The 20,634-nt window shown below is 54.9% G+C and overlaps 6 protein-coding genes and 1 non-coding gene across 7 annotated transcripts; 5 read left to right on the forward strand and 2 right to left on the reverse strand.

Moving 5' to 3' along the window:
- Window positions 1-2,022: 2,022 nt before the first annotated feature.
- Window positions 2,023-2,688, forward strand: INS49_002927 (uncharacterized protein; the record flags this gene model as incomplete). The annotated part of the gene is made up of 1 exon (XM_043163728.1): window positions 2,023-2,688. One exon carries the CDS (start codon window positions 2,023-2,025, stop codon window positions 2,686-2,688), a length of 666 nt encoding a protein of 221 aa, XP_043032234.1.
- Window positions 2,689-3,444: 756 nt separating this feature from the next.
- On the forward strand, window positions 3,445-4,626 carry INS49_002928 (uncharacterized protein; the record flags this gene model as incomplete). Its single annotated transcript, XM_043163729.1, has 1 exon — window positions 3,445-4,626. One exon carries the CDS (start codon window positions 3,445-3,447, stop codon window positions 4,624-4,626), a length of 1,182 nt encoding a protein of 393 aa, XP_043032235.1.
- Window positions 4,627-5,697: 1,071 nt separating this feature from the next.
- INS49_002929 (uncharacterized protein) lies at window positions 5,698-6,781 on the forward strand (the record flags this gene model as incomplete). The annotated part of the gene is made up of 2 exons (XM_043163730.1): window positions 5,698-5,730; window positions 5,804-6,781. 2 exons carry the CDS (start codon window positions 5,698-5,700, stop codon window positions 6,779-6,781), a joined length of 1,011 nt encoding a protein of 336 aa, XP_043032236.1.
- A 382-nt stretch (window positions 6,782-7,163) lies between these two features.
- INS49_002930 (uncharacterized protein) lies at window positions 7,164-10,381 on the forward strand (the record flags this gene model as incomplete). Its single annotated transcript, XM_043163731.1, has 2 exons — window positions 7,164-7,328; window positions 7,415-10,381. The coding sequence occupies 2 exons, from the start codon at window positions 7,164-7,166 to the stop codon at window positions 10,379-10,381; spliced, it is 3,132 nt and encodes a 1,043-aa protein (XP_043032237.1).
- A 315-nt stretch (window positions 10,382-10,696) lies between these two features.
- INS49_002931 (uncharacterized protein) lies at window positions 10,697-15,169 on the reverse strand (the record flags this gene model as incomplete). Its single annotated transcript, XM_043163732.1, has 5 exons — window positions 10,697-12,712; window positions 12,772-13,100; window positions 13,160-13,922; window positions 14,068-14,374; window positions 14,502-15,169. 5 exons carry the CDS (start codon window positions 15,167-15,169, stop codon window positions 10,697-10,699), a joined length of 4,083 nt encoding a protein of 1,360 aa, XP_043032238.1.
- Window positions 15,170-15,734: 565 nt separating this feature from the next.
- Window positions 15,735-17,788, forward strand: INS49_002932 (uncharacterized protein; the record flags this gene model as incomplete). Its single annotated transcript, XM_043163733.1, has 5 exons — window positions 15,735-15,879; window positions 15,957-16,471; window positions 16,982-17,075; window positions 17,134-17,292; window positions 17,361-17,788. 5 exons carry the CDS (start codon window positions 15,735-15,737, stop codon window positions 17,786-17,788), a joined length of 1,341 nt encoding a protein of 446 aa, XP_043032239.1.
- A 540-nt stretch (window positions 17,789-18,328) lies between these two features.
- Window positions 18,329-18,427, reverse strand: INS49_002933. The gene has a single exon. It is a non-coding gene; the product is annotated as a tRNA-Ile (tRNA).
- Window positions 18,428-20,634: the final 2,207 nt, after the last annotated feature.

A 20,634-nucleotide genomic window follows, 5' to 3' on the forward strand; every position in this document is an offset into this window, starting at 1 on the left:
CGGTCCGCCCAAGTACAGGGCCGGGAGGCACGACCAGGATGAGCGATCGCCGGAGTCTTGCCTGCCCTCCGGCTCCAGCAGTCACCAGAACTGTGCTTAATCAACCTGTCTAGCCTGTCAACTTCCGGCGACCTGAGAATGTGCCCAGGGGTTCAATCCTGCAGTTCGTCATTCTTCAGGCAAGCAGGCAGCAGGATTGAGGCGATCATCAGTGGCGTCCTCGTCTAGGCCGGCAATGAAGCTACCTCTCGGAGCTCAATTACATGATTGATGCAGCTATGGCCCTCGGAATTGCAATGTTGTGTGTGCACATTGACTTTCGGATGCCAATGGGAAATATCAAATTCAAAACCCTTAGGCTAGATTGCTCAACAAGGTCAGTTGCAGCTCAGAGACTAGTAGCGCGAGATGGATCAAGTACACACTCATACCTTACAGATCAAAGGGACCAGGCCAGATGGTAAAAGATCAACATATGGTAGTCTAGCAACAACGCTATGCAAGATTGTGAGACCAGAAGATTCGGCTTCCTGTCGAGTAGTCTCCAACATTGAGCATCGTGGGCCTTGCTATCACTGCTGAACTGGACCCACAGCCATATGGATGGGCCCATCAAACACGTCCAGTACCGAGCCGTTGGTTTGCATCATGCCAGGCGTACTGGAATCTCAATTGCGGTAGTAGGGAGGAGGCGTTGTCTCGTGCCACCATAAAAAAAGTAGGAGGAAAAGGACAGGCCCCAAACATTGAAATCCCAACGATTCTGTTCTGGCTTAAGCTCACCCTACCCGTGAAACTCAGTGCCCGTCATGCAATCATCGCAAGAGTGGTCGCCGCCCGTTTGAGGATGGTGAAAATGGCGAGAATAGCGATCCGCGCTGTGATGATGGTGCTGCTGATGAGCTGTCCTCAACAACCCATGCACTGACGAGTGAGCACGCGGAGCTGCATCCGGACCGTGCTGTTCGCTCCTTGTGCCCTCAAGCGATGAGGGCACTCTCCTCGGTACATACTGGTTTTCGCCATAGATGCCTGCTTTGGTCGGGTCGATAATGTCGGCACTCCCACTGGCGATGGCAGACTTGGCTCCGTCTCAAGACCATCCTTGGTGGACCTCATCTCTATCATCCTCTTGGATACAAGTCGGCTTCGATTTTGTATCGCCGTCCCGGCCATGGTTTTGAGGTTTCAAAACAGCGTGATGGTAATCATCATCTAGGACAATTGGGCTGTACCAGGTCCCCTGTTGACTGTTCCTCCCAGGGAGTGAGCCTGCTGGGCGGGCATCGGCTTGGACAGATGCAGCCTCAAATGGACGGGTGACCATCACTGAAGAAAGAGATTGACTTGCTTGATTGGAATGTCACGGGTGAATCTCTTTGACCACGGATGGGGGGGGGGAAAGAAGTAGAGAGGGTTTCATGATGTGACAGTGGACATGCCACCATTATATCCACTCGGATATCCCATCTCCACGCTGGTCTGCAAGCCAGTGTATCATGCCCCAGTTTGTCCTGCTATCTCGGCTGCGAGCAGGCTTGCAGAAACAAGACAGGTCAACCAACCTGCAGGTCGACTGAATCGGGTCGCCCTGGTCGAGGGGATTCCGACTTTCAGCTCTTCATGCTGGTCATCTGGAGTGTGATCTCTCAACCCCAAGTCCCGGGGCGCCTTCAAGAAATAGACAACATAAGCCATTTCACTGAAAAGTGTCTATCCCACTGAGGGTGAATGCATGAACTGATAGGCGGGAGGTGGTTTGAAGTCAAAAGATCTAAATTGACCAGATCCAATACTGGATCAGTCTGCGAAGCTTACGTAATGCCGTGGCCGGTGCCGAAGCCCCACTTAATCTTTCTCCAACTCGCTGGGTCCCTTGAAGCGGCTCTGAAATTCTTCGCAAGCAGCACTCAGCACACAGCCACACCACCAGCCGTCGACATGATAATATCAACAGGTCCAACACGATAATTCAAATCCAGTGCAATCCTCTGTACTGCAGACATCCTCAGACCCGACAAAATGGACGCCCGTGCCCTCCTCACGTCCCAAGGGTGGCGGGGCACTGGCCATTCACTGCACAAGTCCGACGACTCGATCGGCCTGGCCAGGCCCATCCTTGCGTCGCGAAAAGACAACACACGCGGAATCGGCCGAAAGAGCCATGTCACAAGCGATCAGTGGTGGCTGAATGCGTTCGACGAACAGCTGAAGAGTCTCGACACTTCCAACAAGACCAGCATCGTGCAGACCAAGAAAAACACCAAGTTGGACGGCCTTCTGACGGCCGGCGCGGGGAAGTACAAGGGCGCGAATGCCCTGTACGCATGTTTCGTCAGCGGTGGGATGCTTGAAGGCTCGCTGAAATGGGATCCAGAGGGCGAATCGACGGACGCGACACCCGAGGCCGAAGCCGCTCCAGTAAGAACGGAGACCAAGGAGGAGCGCAGGGCCAGGAGGGCGGAAAAGAAGAGGAGGAAGGCTGAGAAGTCGGCCAGGAAACTGGCCAAGAAATCGGCGGCGGCTGCCAAACCTGTTGAGAGAAAGGACAAGTCCAAAAAGGACTCGAAGAAGAGCTCAAAAAAGGGCGCAACACCAGAAACGAACGAGGAACGTCGGGCTAGGAAAGAGGCGAAGCGAAAACGAAGGCAGGACGAAGAGAAGCGCACGAAATCCGAGGACGGTTGAAAACAACATCGACGAATGTTGGACAAATCTTTCCCTACGACCAATCGGTTGGCAATGCGTCTTGCTGGGTGATGCGGCCGCATATCCGTCCCGATTTTGGCGACTGACGGCAATTCGCCCAGGTTAAGAAATGGATGAGAAGCCCCTCATGGCGTGGCGTGCCAGGCCTCAAAAACGGGTGTTACAAGAGGCTGTCAAGCTGCACGAGCCATGATGTTCACTGCAGACTCACCAACGGCACGGCACAATATGTACCAAGAGGACAGACAAAACATTAGAGCCGTTTTCTTGTCGTACGTCTCGGGTATAATTGTTCAGAAGGCGTCGTTTAATGAAATTTGAGTAATGCCTCTGGCACATTGCGGCGAGCTTCGGCTGTTTATTCTAGACAGCGCTTACACCATTTCAATCAATCACGGGGACTGGTTGAAGTTGTCATTGAAAAAGTCGAGTCGCTTTTATGCCGCGCTTCTGTTATCCCATAATTCTCAAGTGTCCCATACCGAGACGGCCTGGGCTAGAGCTACTAATGCATGTGCAAGTGTTCCTAGGCGAACGCCAACCCCTGTAGGTAGGCCATTTACAGCTGGGCGGTGTGGTAAGTTGTGGGGCTAAATTGGGGTCCCGAGAGCTCAATCGCCCGGCAGAAAGAAAAAGTTTGGAGACGCATTTTACATGAACCTTCTTTTCCGCTTGCCAGGACTTGGGCCCCGTTTCTAATTGCAGCGACACCAATTACAGCCAGGTTCCAACACGATGTCTGCCGATATGGGTTCAGATCACGAAGAAAAGCGCCATAAGAAGTCGAAGCGCAAGCATCGGCACGAGGAAGAGGGCGACAAGATGGACGTCGACGAGGAGCCAAAAGCGACCGAGACACCAAAGAAAGAGAAAAAGAAGCACAAGGAAAAGAAGAGGAAGGAGAGGACAGAAGACGTAAAGGCCGAAGATGTCGAAGCTGAGCCAACCGCCTCGCCCGAAAAGAAGCACAAAAAGCACAAGAGCACAGACAAGAAGGAAAAGAAGAGCAAACACCACAAATCCGCAGCCACGCCCGAGAAACCGGCAGGGCGAAAAGAACAGGCACACGAGGCCGTCGTCCCGGACCCAAAGGAGTACCCCTTCTTCTCGCAGACCTTCTCGCAGCGCATCCCCGTGTGGCCGGCCGCCTTCGACGAGCCCATCACCAAGACGGCGCGCGAGTACCTCGACCCGATGCTGAACCGGTACTCGCCCAAGTTCAGGGGGGTGCTGCTGGCGTACAAGAACGTGAACCTGTCGGAAGGGCCCCGGCGCGCGGACCCGGAGGACCCGCCGACGGACGACACGCCCGTGGTGCTTGAGTCGGTCGAGTGCTACGCGCCGCCGTTCGCGTGGCTCACCGCCGACCTGCACCTGTTCGTGCCGTCGCGGGGCGCCTGGATGGAGGGCGTCATCAACCTGCAGAGCGAGGGCCACATCGGCGTCGTGTGCTTCGACAAGTTCAACGCGAGCATATCGCGGCGCAGCCTGCCGAGGGGGTGGACGTGGGTGGACCAGCCGGAGGATGAGGAGCTGGTGGAGGAGCAGCCCGAGCCGGCCGCCGAGGAGGACCCCTTCGTCGAGGGGCAGGATAGCGGCGAGGGCGAGGAGGGCAAAAAGGCCGAGGAGGTGCCCCAGCTGAAAAGCTCCGGGCACTGGCTGGACCAGAACGGCGACAGGGTGACAGGGAAGATCTACTTCCGCATCAAGAACTTCTCGAGCGGGTCCACGGGCGACTACACGTACTTGAGTCTGCAGGGCACGATGCTTGACGACGAGGCCGAGAGGGAGTCTGTTGCGGAGGAGAAGGCGATTGAGAAGGCGAGGCGCGCGAGGCAGAGCCCCGGTGGGCTCCTGTACCCCACCATGAGGTTGCCAGAATTCAGCATGACGAAGCTTAAGGATGATTCTATATGAGCGGGAGAATTAATTCCTACGCTAACAATCATGAGAACGAAGAACATCGGCAAGATCGGGCGAGGGCCTCTTCGAGGAAACCAAATATCCCGTCCCGGTCAGCTTGCGGAAGGATTGAAGCAAACCAGCAACCTCCTTGTTCACAAAGGCGAGATCAGCTATTCCCCAAACGACTGAGGCTACTTCGAGGATTGTATTGGAAGCCTGGCAGGCTCTGTGGGCACGAGTGGACATCGCAGCGACCCATCCCCCCCTCCCTCCCCCCCCCCCCCCCCCCGACCGTTGCCGCAAAGCGTGAGGCGCAAGCCGTGTCATTGCAAGATGGAATTCGCAGCATAACGGAGGCTGCGCAAATATCACAACTGTTCATCTACTCATATAGACTCAGGATACCATAATAATGACTTGCCTGGCCTCGGTCTCGGCGCAAACGAACCGCTAAACACAAACCTGCCACAACATCTGTTCACTCCAGAGAAATTCTAGCCAAATCTGTGAGGTGTATGAACATAGACTGGCAGCAAAAGATTCAACTGCAAGATATCGCCTGGCCACGCCAAAGGTCTACGGGATACCCCGGGTCCTCTTCGGAATTTGGATTTCATGCTCCCCTTCCCGGATAGTCGTCATGGCGGAGTCACCAGGACGGTTCGATGCTCACCGCAATCCAGATGGTGTGCTCCAATCAGCCTCATCGAGTATTCAGAAGCCAGTTACACAACATATCATCATTCGCAGGCCTCGTAGAGAAGCTCCCATCGATAAACACCTTCGCTGCCGCACTTGACCGTTTAGTGCACGTCGGCAGCGCGAAGAGCACGGCACCAAGAACTGATCTGCGTGATCCCTGCTAATCGTCAAAAGAGCCTCGGCTCTCCACACCTCCTTACCCCGGAATGCCCCAGATCTCCCATCTGGCACTGGTTACCTCGTCAATCTTGTTCCTCTCAGTCCCGCCTCTTACGGTATCTTCACTACTTCTCCATCCTATAGCATAGTCTCCTTCAGAGTGTTGGACACGGTTATTTCTTCTCCCGGGAAATAAGCATCTACTGTCCACCGAACGCCAAGATGAAGGGAATACAAGTGTCACAATATGTCAAGGTACGCGCCCCCAACCAGCCGTCTTCACACGGAGCAACCGCCTTGAGAACAAGCCTGCTGACTTGAATCCTAGAAACTTGACGATCTGAAAGTCACCACACTTCCAGACCCCGTGCCGGGCCCCAATGAGTACCTGATCAAGGTCGAGGCGGCCGCCACCAACTTCTTCGACATCCTGCAGGTCCAGGGCAAATACCAGCACCAGCCGCCCTTTCCCTGGACTGCCGGAATGGAATTCGCCGGCACGGTCCTCTCCACGCCGTCCGCCAGCTCCAACCCCAAGTACCCGGTGGGCGCGCGCGTGTTCGGCGCGGCGCAGGGCGCCTACGCCACGCGGGCGACGGCGGGCGAGGCGGCGCTGCAACCGCAGCCCAAGGGGTGGACGTCGACCGAGGCTGCGGGGCTGTTCGTGACGGCGCCGACGAGCTACGGGGCGCTGGTGGTGCGGGCGGGCGTCAAGAAGGGCGACTGGGTGCTTGTGCACGCGGCGGCGGGCGGGGTTGGGCTCGCGGCGGTGCAGGTCGCCAAGGCATTTGGGGCGACGGTGATCGCGACTGCGGGCACGAAGCGCAAGCTCGAGGTCGCGAGGCAGTTCGGCGCCGACCACGTTGTCGACTACAGGGATGAGAAGTGGCCTGAGGCCGTGAAGAAGCTCACGCCCAGGGGCCGCGGGGTGGATATTGTCTACGACCCGGTGGGCATGGTGGACAAGAGCACCAAGTGCATCGCTTGGAACGGGCGGATTCTGGTGATTGGGTTCGCGGCAGGGGCGATCGAGAAGGTGGCCATGAACAAGGTGCTGCTCAAGAACATCTCGATCGTGGGGATCCACTGGGGCATGTATGCGAAGATGGAGACGGAGACGGAGGTGAGGGTGTGGAAGGAGATCCTGCAGCTGATCGAGGACGGCAAGTTCAGGGGCACCGAGTTCACGGACAAGGAGTTTGTGGGCCTCGAGAGCATACCCGAGGCCCTCAAGGCTCTAGGAAGCAGAGAGACCTGGGGCAAGGTCGTGGTCAAGGTGCCCCAGGACGGCCAGGCGAAGCTGTAAGGATGAGGACATGCTGTACAAGTAGCAGGGCGTCGTGGATCTGAATATCTAGAATACTTGTAGATGATGAAAAAGACCTTTTGCCTGTTTGGAAAGAGCTACCTGTGTCTAAGACACCAGGGTATCAGGGTAGGTACTGAGGTACTTATCAGACCCCTGGGGGCTGACCCGCCGCCGTGCGTGACCGTTTGCGCTCAGGAACAGGGGTGGAGGTACCTACCAAGGTGTCCCTCCGACCCCTCCATCTTTTTGCCGTGTCGCGTAGCGTTTGTTCTCGCCGCGTCTTCACCTTGACATAATCTGTGCTTGTGCCACCGTCGCTCGCCCCCTTGTTGCAACCGTGACACTTTCACCCTTGAAAGCCAGTCCAAGCGCCGGCAAGATGAGCTTCGCTATCGAGGTGCCCGGGGAGGCCAGCCCTCTCACCATGCAGGAGCTGTGCAAGGCACTCGAGGCTGCCACCTCCATGGACAACAGCCAGAGGCAGGCCGCCGGAAAGCAGCTCAGCACCTGGGAGACACAGCACGGCTACTTTCCCTCATTGCAGGTATGCAACACGATGACGTCTCTTTATGGCCCGAGCAGTCCTTCTACTTCTAATTTCAACATGGCTGACCAAGCTTCACCGCACAGAGCATCTTCCTCGACAAGTCGATCCCGCGAGAGATTCGTTTCCTGGCCATAATCCAACTCAAGAACGGAATAGACAAATACTGGCGCCACATTGCCAAGAACGCCATGAGTCCCAATGACAAGGCCCTTATAAGATCAAGACTGTTCCAAGGCACCTTGGGCGAGGACGACAGGGCGTTCGCGTTGCACAACGCCCTTGCCACAGCAAAGGTCCTTCGCATCGACTACCCCGACTCGTGGCCAGAGGCACTCCCAAGCATAATAGACCTGCTGAGGACGTACAAAAATGGCGACCAGGTACTCTTGGGCGGTGCTCTGGTCATCCTCCTCCGGGTTGTCAAGGAGCTCGGCACCGCTCGGATGCGAAAATCCCAGACCGCCCTACAGTCCGTCACACCCGAGCTGGTCTACCTTCTCGGCGAGATATATACAGAAAGAACCTCCCTATGGACCGAGTGGTTGGTGAATGGCCGTGGCGACGAGGATGACGCAGACTTGGCCATGCAGAACAGCCTGTTGGCAGCAAAGATCCTGCGGCGGTTGCTGATCCTCGGGTATGAGAACCCTGTTAAAGACAAGGTCGTCGTCGAGTACTGGTCTGTCACGCAAAACCACTTTGGCCAATTCCTGGGCTACGTGAGCCACGACTCCCCCGTCCCTGCTCCCTACCAAGACGTGGTGGGGAAGCATCTCCTCCAGTTCACGAAGCTGCATGTCGAGATGTCAGAAACACATCCTGCCAGCTTCCCCCTCCTGACAAACTCCATCCCTCTTGTGCTTGCGTATTGGGATCTCGTGGCCAAGTTCGCTGAGGTCTTCGACAAGTCTGGCGGTCTGAGACAGACAGCGACTGCGGACGGACCAGGTGCCAAATCCAAGGTTGAGGGCCCCTTGCTCGAGAAGCTAGCTCTCAAAGGGTTGTTGCTGGTCAAGAGCTGCGTGGCTATTGTCTGGAGACCTGTGCAGACCTTCAGATACCTGAGCAAGGAGTTTCTGGAACAGAAAGACAGGGCCGTCCAGATTATTAAGGAGGAGTTGCTCAAGGACGACCTTGTTATGCAGATCGTCAACGTCATTATCACGAAGCTTTTGATCTTCCGCCAAGCTGATCTCGAGGCCTGGGAAGCCGACCCTGAGGAGTTCGAGTCCACAGAGCAGTATCTAGGTGATGGGTGGCAGTTCGCTGTAAGACCATGTGCTGAACGAGTCTTCTTGGAACTCCTTGTGCACTACAAAGACCTCTTGACACCTCCACTATTGTCTTACTTCCAACAGGCGACAAGCGCCGAATCAGACGTCATCACAAAGGAAGCAATCTATACCGCCATGGGCGCAGCCGCACCTAATATTTCGGAAGCCTTTGACTTTGACAACCTTCTCGCGACAACGCTTGTGCAAGATGCACAGTTTACTGGCCATTTGGCCAAGGTCCTGCGACGCAGGATTGCCATCTTGATCAGTACTTGGGTTCCGGTCAAGATCGCTGACGCAAGTCGGCCACTGATCTTTGAGATCTACCGTCACCTTCTCAACGACAAAGATGAGATCAACGATGAGGTTGTCCGGCTCACCGCGGCGAGGCAACTGAAGGAAGTGGCCGATGACTTCGGATTCCAAGGTGATGTGTTCGCAAAATTCGCACCCGATTTTCTCCCCCAACTTATCAACCTGCTTCAAGAGGCCGTCCTGGAGGATACAAAGCAGGCTCTATTCGAAACCCTTCGTGTGTGCATTCAGAGGATGGAGGAGCACGTGGTTCCCTTTGCAGATCCCATTATGGCGGCGCTTCCAGCTCTCTGGGAAGCTTCCGGCGATGCGTACATGGTCAAGGCTGCTATCATTGGGGTCCTGTCAGCATTGGTGAACTCGATAGGAGCCGAGTCGCAACGCTATCAGCAAGCAATGCTCCCTATCATCGACCAATGTATGCACGACAGTTCAAGCCAGGCTTTCCTCGAAGACATCGTGGATCTCTGGAGGTCCCTCATCACTCAGAGCTCTTCTCCATTATCTGCGAACATTATCAGCCTTCAACCCATGATACTCCCACTCCTGGATAACGAGCCTCAATTGGCCGAGTCGGCGTACGATATACTGAATGCATATATCATTCTGGCCCCTGAAGCTGTCTTGTCAGACAACTTGCGAAGAAGCACGTTGGAGGCACTGTCAGCTCCTCTGCAATCATCTGGTCGAAGCCGCGGCGCCGACGTCTTGACCAGCTACAGGAAGATCGAGCTCATGTTCATCGCGGCTTCCGAGCTCGGTGGTTCGAACGGCGCGTCTGTCATCGTGCAGGACCTCATCGAGCTGGGAGTCATCCCGCTCATGCTCCAGCGCATCCACAGCGACTGGGAGCACTCGCAGCTGACCGGCCCCAACGCGGCGAACAAGGAAGCACTGGAGTGGTCACATAAGCTCGCCTACTTCAGCACCCTCGCCCGCATCGCACTCGCGGACCCGACCCTGCTGGTCAACGTCATCTCCACCGTCGGCGGCGACATCACGCAGGTGTGGCCGTGGCTGTCGACCCAGTGGTTCGGCTCGCTCGACAGCATGGCCGACATCGAGCGGCAGAAGCTCTCGTGCCTGGCGCTCACTCGCCTGTGCGAGCTGCCCCAGCCCGTGCAGGACCTCGCCTGCTCCAGCCTCCAGGACTACTTCACCATGTGGCCGTCGGTCGTCCTCGAGTGCCACGACGGCAACGCCCTCGGCGAGGACGGCCTGGTCTGGGACGCCGCGCCCCAGACGGAGGAGGGCACCCCGCTCGAGAACGCCGAGGCCGCCCTCGTGGCGAGGGACCCGGTGCACACGCTGCGGGCGTACGGATTTGTCACGGAGAGGCTGCAGGGCCTGGTGCAGAGGGCCGGCGGAGAGGCGGCTTTCAGGGAGAACTGGGTGGTTAATGTGGACAAGGACGTGCTGGACAAGTTTGAGAGGCTGGCTGGCGGGGCCAGCGCCCAGTAGAGAGACCGGACAGGAAGTGAGGAAGACTGCATGCTCGAGGCTATGTGTTCAATATAGAGCTTGAGGGGTTGTGCTAGAAAGGGAAGCGAAAGATACCTCAGCGAGCGTGAATAAGGCATGAATAAATGAGACCACGAACACATACATATACACAGAAACACGAGGCTAACATTTCTACGTATTGTGAGTTCACACCTGTAAGGCATGTATTGAGCTGAACCGGCCTATCCCCCAATCCATCTACAAAACCATGCGGTCCCATTTTCTTTTCTTTTCTTTTCTTCCTTTTCATAGTCTCATAGAACAACATAGCAATCAACCAACCCACTTTCTAGCATTCCGGAACATCCTCAGCCACGGCCCGAACTGGCCCCACCGGTCGACCTCCTCCCTCGGCGCCCAGCTCGCCACGTCCGCCATGATCGTCCTCTCCGGATGCGGCATCATGGCCAGCACCCTGCCGTCCCTGCTCCGGACGCCGGCGATACCCTGCGGGCTGCCGTTGGGGTTGAAGGGGTACTTCTCCGTCACCTTTCCGTAGTTGTCCGTGTAGCGCAGCGGGGCGAGCCCGCCGTCGTTGCAGGCCTGCAGCCCAGCGGCGGCGGGCGCCGCGAACTCGGCCCTGCCCTCGCCGTGGGAGACGACGATGGGCAGCAGCGAGCCACCCATGCCGGAGAGGAAGACGCTGCTGTCGTCGTACTTGACCTGCACCATGCTGTACCGCGCCTCGAACTGCTGGCTCGTGTTCTCCACGAAGGCGGGCCAGTGCTCCGCGCCGGGGATGAGCTCCTTGAGCCGCGACAGCATCTGGCACCCGTTGCACACGCCCAGGCTGAACGTGTCGGGCCGCCGGAAGAAGGCCTCGAACGTCTTGCGCGCGTTGTCGTGCATCAGGATCGACTTGGCCCATCCCTGGCCAGCGCCCAACACGTCTCCGTACGAGAAGCCGCCGCACGCCGCCAGCCCGCGGAAGCCATCGAGGGAGAAGCCCGACAGGATGTCCGTCATGTGGATGTCCACGGCGTCGAAGCCCGCGGCGCGGAAGGCGAACGCCATCTCGGCATGGCCGTTGACACCCTGCTCGCGCAGGATGGCGACGCGGGGCCGTTGCGTGACCAGGGACTTCAAATTTGTGAGCGCCGGGAGGCTGGCGTCGGCGGGGTCGTACTTCAGCCTGTATGAGAGACCTGGATCCTTGGCATCGGTGAGAGAGGCAAACTCTGACTCGGCACAAGCCGGGTTGTCCCGAAGCTTTTGCATCTCGTACGAAGTTGTTGACCACCACTGCTGCATCTGAGCCCTATCCAGGTCGACCACCGGTGTCATACCATACTTTACTGACAGGGACTGCTTGGAAGTCGGCCGGACGTAGCCAATCTTCTTGATCAGGCCTGGCGGCGGCCCGCAAGTTGCGAAGCAACGCAGGAATCTCTTCTCGTCTGACTTGCGGACCTGGAACACGGCACCGAGCTCCTCATTGAAGAGAGCCTCAAGGACATCTGAGGTTGACGCAGACTTGGCAATTTCATCAACCGAGATGTCAGCTGCACAGCGACCGGCGAACATCATCTCAGCGATGGTGGTAAGCAGGCCACCATCAGAGCGGTCATGGTACGCTAGCACAATGTCCTCTTCGTGCAGTTGCGACAGGGCATCGAAGTAGTCCACGATCAGCCTAGAGTCGTGGACATCGGGCGCCTCGTTACCAAGTTGTCCCAGTGTCTGTGCCAGAGCTGAACCTCCCATGGCCTTGCGACCTCCGGCGAGGTCGACAAACATGAGTACAGAATCGCCAACCTCCTCAACACGTCGGAGTTGTGGCGTCCAGGTGCTGCGAACGTCTTCGACAGGTGTGAAAGCAGAGATGACAACTGAGACAGGAGCCGTCACACTCTTGGACTCTCCACTTTCATCCTTCCAAGACGCCTTCATCGAGGTCGAGTCCTTGCCGACCGGAATGGAGACATTGAGTTCTGGGCACAGCTCCATGCCGATGGCCTTGACAGCTTCGAACAGCGCAGCGCCTTCGCCAGGGTGGTTTACAGCGGCCATCCAGTTGGCAGACAACTTGACACGCCGCAGATCCCCGCGCATGTCTGCGGCGCCCTTGATGTGAGCAGCGCCGAGGTTCATTAGACTCTCAACGACGGCCATCCGCGCGGAAGCTGCTGCAGAGATGAGGGCAAGCGTCGGCTTCTCTCCCATTGCCATTGCCTCGCCATGGCGGGTCTTATCCTCGAATCCAAAGGAGCCGAGTGTCACGGCGACGTCTGCCACAGGCGTCTGCCATGGTCCAACGAGTTGATCTTGCACCGTAAGTCCACCGACAGTCTGCGGCACGAGTCAGCATCGACATGATCATCGTTCAAGAAATGGTACAGAGCTCTTACCCGGTCTGAGATGGTGATCAAGAACATCTTCGATCCGACCGATGGGAGGGAGAAGACAAGCTCAATGGCCTTGGAAATGACTTCCGTCTTGTCCGAGAGGCCATACTTCTCCGATATGCTAGTGGCTGCATCGAAGGGAACCAGAGGCGCCTTGATACTCTCGACCACTCGCTCCTGACGGCGGCCCGGTGGGAACAAAGCGTCCATAGGCAGATCAATTGGAACGGGGTACTCCCTGGATTCTCGATCTTGCAGAACCAGTCGGGAAGCACCATTGTCGTCCTTGGCAACCACGTTTCCGACATTCGAGTAACCGCAACGCTCGCGCTCTGTTTGTAAGTTAGTCATAAAGTCTGCGGCGGCGGAATCCATCATCACATGAACTTACCGCAGATGACCTGGAAGCGGTTCATGTTGTCCCTGTTGACGAGCAGCACGTATCGCTCCTGTGCCTCATTACACCAGATCTGCAATGGGCTCATGCTGTTGTCGGCGCTCTCAACCTGTCGCAGTTCGAACTTGCCGCCGAATCCAGCATCTTTGACCAGCTCGGGAAGGGCGTTTGAGAGGCCACCGGCACCCACGTCGTGGATCATGGCAATGGGGTTGTTGGCACCGAGGGCAACACAAGTGTTGATGACCATCTGCGCCCGGCGCTCCATCTCTGGGTTGCCTCGCTGCACAGAGTCAAAGTCGAGATCCGCGTTGCCGCCACCAACGGCGCTCGAGGCAGCTCCTCCTCCGAGTCCAATCAACATCGCGGGCCCTCCGAGAACGATGACGTGGGCGCCGTCGAGCACATCTGCCTCGTTCTTCAGGGCATGCTGTGGCCTGACAGAGCCAATGCCGCCAGCAATCATGATTGGCTTGTGGTATCCTCTCCATTCGGTGTTGGCGTTAGAATGTTCGCCCTCGGTGTTTGTGAGCAGAGTTCTGAAGGTGCCGGTCAGGCATGGCCGACCAAACTCGTTGTTGAATCGTGCAGAGCCGATTGGCGCTTCCAGCATAATGTCGAGACTGCTGGCATAATGACCAGGTCGGCCAATGTCGACCTCCCACGGCTCTTTTCTGCCGGGGATGAGCAGATCCGACACCCAGAAGCCACACAAACCGGCCTTGGGTGTTGAGCCTCTACCGACAGCACCTTCGTCCTACAATGACCAGGTCAGTATACGGACGCAACTAACGGACTACTAATCCGCAAGACAAAGAAGCGGAAACACTTGTTTCCATCGCATGTATGTTGTCTGTGATCAGAAGATAGAAGGTAGGCTGGTGAAAATAGAGTCCTCATACCCTGATCTCGCCTCCTGAACCCGTAGCAGCGCCAGGGAACGGTGAGATGGCTGTGGGATGGTTGTGCGTCTCCACCTTAATCAGCGGATGGATCACTTCGTTGGAGAGCTTCCATGTGCCTGTGGAATAGTCTGGTGCCCAGAAGTTGGAGAGTCCTCCCTCAAGAACGGCGGCATTGTCGCTGTATGCAGAGACGGTATAGTCAGGTGTCTTCTTGTGGGTGTTCTTGATCATCTCGAACAGGCTCTTGCCCATGGGCTTGCCGTCGATTGTCCAGGCTGCATTGAAGACCTTGTGGCGACAATGTCTGTGTGGGACCGACAGTCAGAAACAGCACTGAAAAAGAGAAGAGATGGGATTGTTCGGGCGAGAGTTGTGACACTTGTCATCCGCAACGACAAGGAACAAAAACACGGCTGCCTCGGAAGACATACTCGGAGTTGACCTGAGCAAACATGAACAGTTCGACGTCGTGTGGTGGCCTTCCCAGCCGAGTATATGAATCCACCAGGTATTGCATCTCCTCGGCACTCAATGCCAGCCCCATTTTCTTGTTGTAATCGTCGAGCACCGCCAGGGGTCCACGGCTATCGTCCGCAAAGATGTCGACGACGACAAGAGGAGAGCGGTCACGTTCAGCAAACATGGCGTCCATGGAGGGCTGCTCGATGCCGAGCGTCTCGGTCATTCGGTCGTGGATGACATCGCGGAAGGGCAGGTCATCTCCTGCGTTGCTCGCGTTCTCGTACTGGATGGTGACCACTCGACCCCTTTCGACCCGGTGAACCTGGTCCTTGAGGCCACAGACGTGGGCGATGCTGGTGGCCTTGGAACTCCATGGCGAGATGTTGCGAGGAGTGATGTAGAGCGTGACGGTGTTCTCGGATTGCGATGCAGGGGCGGGCGCCGAGGCGTTGTTGACCTGGAGCAACTGCTGGACCTTGTCGAGGCCGGTCTGGCCCTTCTTCAGGTCGACATAGTACAGCCAGTTGCCCTGGATGGACTGCAGCTTGGCGTCGGTCTGCTTGTTGATCCGGCCCAGGAGCTTCTGGGCTTCGGAACTCGTGTAGCACGAGCTCCCAGTAAGAATTTGGTAAGGCATGGCGAGAGTTGGGACAATGGCCAGAGTCCAGAGTCCAAAGTCCAATGGTGGGAGGGCTGTCGCCGAAGGGGAGATCAAGAATAAATTCTTCGCGGGGCTCCGTCACCGCAGGGCTGATAAGGACTTTGAATCGGCTATCGAATCGCGGGGTGGTGCAGACCCTTGCTGTTCTGCGGGCAGGGATGTCGCGTCACAGTCGCGAGGGTGCTTTCTTTGCTCTGAGGCCAGGAGCTGCCATGTGAAGAGGAAGGAGACGGGGTGGGGTCGAGAGAGAGGGTTATACCCTTGAGAGCTGCCAGCTCCTCCCTCACCCCCAGCCCCACCATGAGCTCGCTCACCATCGCTCCTATTACGCCATCCATCACCATTAAGTCATGCTCCTTTCCGGACGCTGCATAACTTCTGCAACTTGCATCCTACACAGAAGACTCATCAAGCCCCAATTGACCTGCTTCTCAGTTCTTCACTCCATACCGTGCTCCATACCCAGGAAAAGATCCAATTCCAGTCCGCCCTCGCCCTGGAAACCACCAGCTTGTGAGCTCGGCTAACACTTACGACAGCTATGGCGCTCCCTCCCAAGCTCAAGGGCCACCGTCTGCTCTTCTTCAGCGACGACCCGGCTGCTCCGGCACCCACGGAGGCATCGGCAGCTGATCCCCTGCACACGATAGAACTCTATCTGGATTTCGTGTGTCCCTTCTCAGCAAGTATGTGACTGACCGTGCAATACCAACCATTGCCTCTCCGGGTAGCGATGCCTGTCTGACAGCATAACGCCGCACAGAGCTCTTCAAGACCTTTATCACGTCCGTTGCTCCCAAGATCCGGGCGGACCCCAAGTTGGCAAGCAAGCTGCAGGTCATTTTCCGCCAGCAGGTCCAGCCCTGGCACCCGTCGTCAACGCTCGTTCACGAGGCTGCCCTCGCTGTGAACCAGCTTGCCCCGTCCAAGTTTTGGACCTTCAGCGAGGCCCTATTCAACGACCAAAAGTCGTACTTTGACGTCAACATTGTGAACGAGCCTCGGAATGCCACGTACAAGCGCTTGGCTAAGCTAGCGGCGGACAGCACTGGTGTGAGCGAGGGCGAGGTGTACAAGCTGCTGGCTATCCCCGAAAAGCCGGCCGACGATGGCAGCTTGAACATTGGGAACGGGGTGACGAATGACCTCAAGCTCACTATCAGGATTGCCCGTCTGGTCGGAGTCCACGTTAGCCCCACTGTTATCTTCAACGGTGTGGTCAACAACGATATCAGCTCCGGCTGGAGTGCTGATCAGTGGCTCGAGTATCTGGGCAAGGTCATCGATTAGATGGACGCCTGGGGTAGCAGATTAGGACTTTCACATGGATGGTTGATTCTGTGATGATTGATACATGAATAGACGTTGCAATGATTTCTCAGCCTTCTCCGTGTATCTCTCAAACCCGGCCGTGCATTGTACCAACGGCCTTGATCTTGGTAGCATAATTGTTATATACGTCTCAAGTGTTATATCTGAGGGGCTTATATTGATTCTCTATCTCAAGTAGAACAAATTCAAATTGTGTTCTGGATTTGGAACATCCACAGAAATCAATGAAGTGCTTTGAGATCCTCCTTGGTAGCCAGCGTCCAACTGCGGCTGTTTACAGTTAGGAGCTTGGGCCACCACAACTTTTCCACCACACCTCACAACTCATTTCATCCCTTGCACAACAACTTCACTCTCAACATGATACGGTCGATATCACACCAACGGACCCAATTGAGCCCTCTAGTGATCAGGCTTGCCCTTCGAGGCTTTTCGGCGCCACCATGTCGCGCCCAGTCTCGCGTCGTTGTCCCTTTGGTGAGCCGTGAGCAGTTCATCAGGAGAGCCTCATCATCGCCACCCGCGCCAAAACCGAAGGGGCCCAAGTTCGGTACGTCCACCAGCAACCTCACGTCCTCGGATCACCAAAGCTCACCACAAGCATGCAGCAATCCCCCAGAGGATGATCATCTACCACATCGGAACGCCTAGGATCATGTTCCTGGGTGCCCTGAAGCTGACGACAATCTTTGTCTTCGGCTTCTTCGCCCTCGTCGTGATACCAGGATGTGTGTCCGCGGACATGCCGCTCTGGCAGACCACCGGATGTGAGTCCCCTGCCCAAGAGCATCATCACCCAACTTCCCATGCTCATCTCACTCACCTGCCCGCGCAGTGGCCGTCGCCAGCGTGATCCCCTTCCTGGGGGTCTGGTACCTCACCTCGCCCATGGTGGTCTGGATCCACATGCGCGTGCCCGACAAGTACCGCCGGTCCAAGCACGTGGTGGACCTGTTCCTCGACGCCCCGCCCGCCGACGCCGAGGTCACCATCACCAACATGGGAGCCGTGTTCAAGCCGCGCATCAGCAACGTCAGGATCTCCGACCTAAAGCCTGAGAAGAAGCGGTTCGGGCTGATCAACTACACGCGCGACACCGCCAAGGAGAATTCTCAGCGCAAGTGGTGGATGTTCAGGGCGATGGGCGGCTTCAGGATCGAGGATGAGACCACCACGGGGTCCAAGACGAAGTGGGCGTGGGAGGCTGTGGCGAAGCAGATCCGGCAGAGGGCAGGGGAGGGGAAGAAGACCAGGAGGGCGTAATCTTCATGCGGCGGAAATCTCGCTTGAAGTACGTCCCGGCCGGTATTTCGGTGGCTTCAGTCTCACAAGTGCCTCGGGAACTTGACGACTGTCCCAATGTGCACGCAAATTTATCCCACAAGATGCTACTCAATAACCGTGAAGCTCGTGCCCTGCCGCTCAAGTCAAAGGTGAGAGCCGGAGCATGGCGATGTGCAATGCTGCCCACGCATTCAACCCGGAACCAAGAGGGCACGAGGTCCCACATGAGATGGGAGATAATACACAATCTGTCTACTTTTCTTCTGAATCAAAGTTCACAGTCAACATACGCCGTCGTCACTGTTGCAGCTGTAGGCGGAAAAGTTCCAATTGCCGGGATCACGGATACGAGATGCAGCACACCGGGAGGCTACCCCGGGACTCGCCCACGCACCGAACACCAACATTCCAAAAGATTTAGTCATCCTGAAGCCTCCTAGACACCCAGAGGGGCCTCATTCGGTACGGGTTCAACAAGGACAAAAACAATTGCCTGCAGATCAGGCAAAAGATAATGGCTGGTCCCGGAGAGGATCGAACTCGCGACCTTGGCATCACTGATGATTCCTTGTCAAGGAATTATTAGTACCACGCTCTAACCAGCTGAGCTACGGGACCGCTTCTTGTTGAAATGCAACACGAAATAGAATCCAAGGACGTTGTGGCAATGCAAATTTCTCACGGGTGGGCCGGGGATCGAGCGAGATATGGAGACCCGACCGGGGCCGGACTAGCACGGAGTTGCCGAGACAGAGGGCCTGTGCGTTGGCGCGGGCCCAGCCGACGGCTCTTACATAATCACCCACGCCGCTCCGACACCAACACAGTCGGTGCAACGGATAAGTGCTCCCTCGTTATCTCTGACTCACAGACCTCCCTAGTGGCGAAGCTAAGTGTGGCTTAGGGGCTGCACTTACGTAAGGTATGGCGAAGGAAAACGGGGCAGCTTCGCGGCTAAGAAGGTTTATAATTAATTTATAACGCTTATAAGGATTTAATTATGCCTTAGCATACTTAATTACTCTTTTAAATTTAAACTTTAATTTTTTCTTATAAAATTTTTTTTATTTATATAAATATCTCTTTTAAATTTAAAAGCTTTTATTAATTTATTTTTCTTAAGTTATACCTTTCTTATATAAAAATTAAAAAATTAAACCTTAAAAATATTTTAAAAAATAATTTAAAAAAGGCTTAAGTTTTTAAAATTATTATAAATTATTTTATTAAATTTTAAAATAATTAATTCCTTTAATTTAAAAGTTAAATATAAGTAATTAAAAATAAAGAAAGCGCTTTTTAATTTTTTTCTTTAATTAAGTATGTTATATTTTATAAAATAAAGGTATATTAAGATAAAAAAAATATAAAAAGTAAGTATAATTATTTTTTTTATTTAATATATTATTTATATTAAAATTATTATATAAAAAAGTTATAAAATTAAAAAGTATTTATAAAGTATTTTCTTTGCTTTTATATAAAGTAATACTTAAATTAAACTTTTTTATATTTTAATTTTAAATATTTTTCTTATATATTTAAAACCTACTTATTTTATACTTTTAGCATAACCACTTAAATTACTAAGAAAGCTTAGACCTTAAAAACTAGCTGATTAATTTAAACATATAAGAATGAGCATCTAAACATTTAAGATAACTCCCTCGTCCTTATTGCTCTTTGTCTGCCATTGACCTCGTGGTTGCCGACCGTGCGAGTACAATGTGGCGTTGCTGTAGTCTCTTTGTTTTCATTGATCATTACTCACTAGGTCTAGCTGCCGTAACAGCGAAGGCGAATGAATCCAGCGGTGAGGCTTCCATAGGTGGTAAAACATTCGTGGTCCTGAGATATGTAGAGCATGTAAATGATGTTCAAATGCTTTGCAGGTTCTGCATTCTGAAGGAAACACTCGACTTGACACAGGCCCAAGCATTTTAACGTGAGACATCGCTATTCGGAAAGTTGTCCTGGTTGGAGTACTGGAGGTCAATCTGAAAGAGTATACTGGTATATTTACACGCAATTGTTTGAAACGCGTTCCAACAGTCTATATGACACTGGCTATTACCAGGCAATCTGGGTCATCACTGCAGGTTGTAGATAAATAGTTCATACGAAGCCCACATGGCCCTCGACACACAAACCTACGCCTATTCTCAGGCATTCGTGTGAGATTCTGCCTTGTGACCTGAGTATATAACTGCCTGCTCCCTGATGATGCCGCCTCCGGCCGACGGCGCCCATCTCCTAGCAAGATCTCACCGTGATGCACACTGTATCTAGAACGGGGCCGACCTTGCCGCCGCAACATATTCATGCAGTAGAGGGAAGAAGGAAGCACAGGCCACACAAGTACCCCGGTTCCTCCCCATCTACCCGCCGCGACCATGAGGATCCCCCGTCGATCCTGACTAGCCGCCGCGAACCTCGAAACCCTTCCACTCCTTCACAGCTGACGAGTCCCCAAAGAAGACGCCACCAGACAACACATCCACAGACTTGTCTGGCGGCCGAAGGCAAGAAAACAGGGACGAGCTATGCACGCCCACGACGTTGCGTGCGCGTTTACGTGGCCGCGGTAAAAAGAAAAAGGGGGAGGCATTGTGAACAAATGGCAGACGAAAAGGGGATATACAGCACACAAATATCGACACTGGGTAATGACTCGCACCTGGACAACGCGTGACCAGGACCTGCTTGCTCTGGGGGGGTATCCGTCCCGTACCCGTGATGTCGTGCGCGCGCGCTTGTCGTCAATTCCTGCACGTGTCATTCGAATTGACTTCCTCCCGTCTTTTCATCTTCATGTTCAGTGCCCG

Source organism: Diaporthe citri (genome assembly GCF_014595645.1).
Source record: "Diaporthe citri strain NFHF-8-4 chromosome Unknown scaffold_1, whole genome shotgun sequence".
NCBI classification, from domain to species: Eukaryota; Fungi; Ascomycota; class Sordariomycetes; order Diaporthales; family Diaporthaceae; genus Diaporthe; species Diaporthe citri.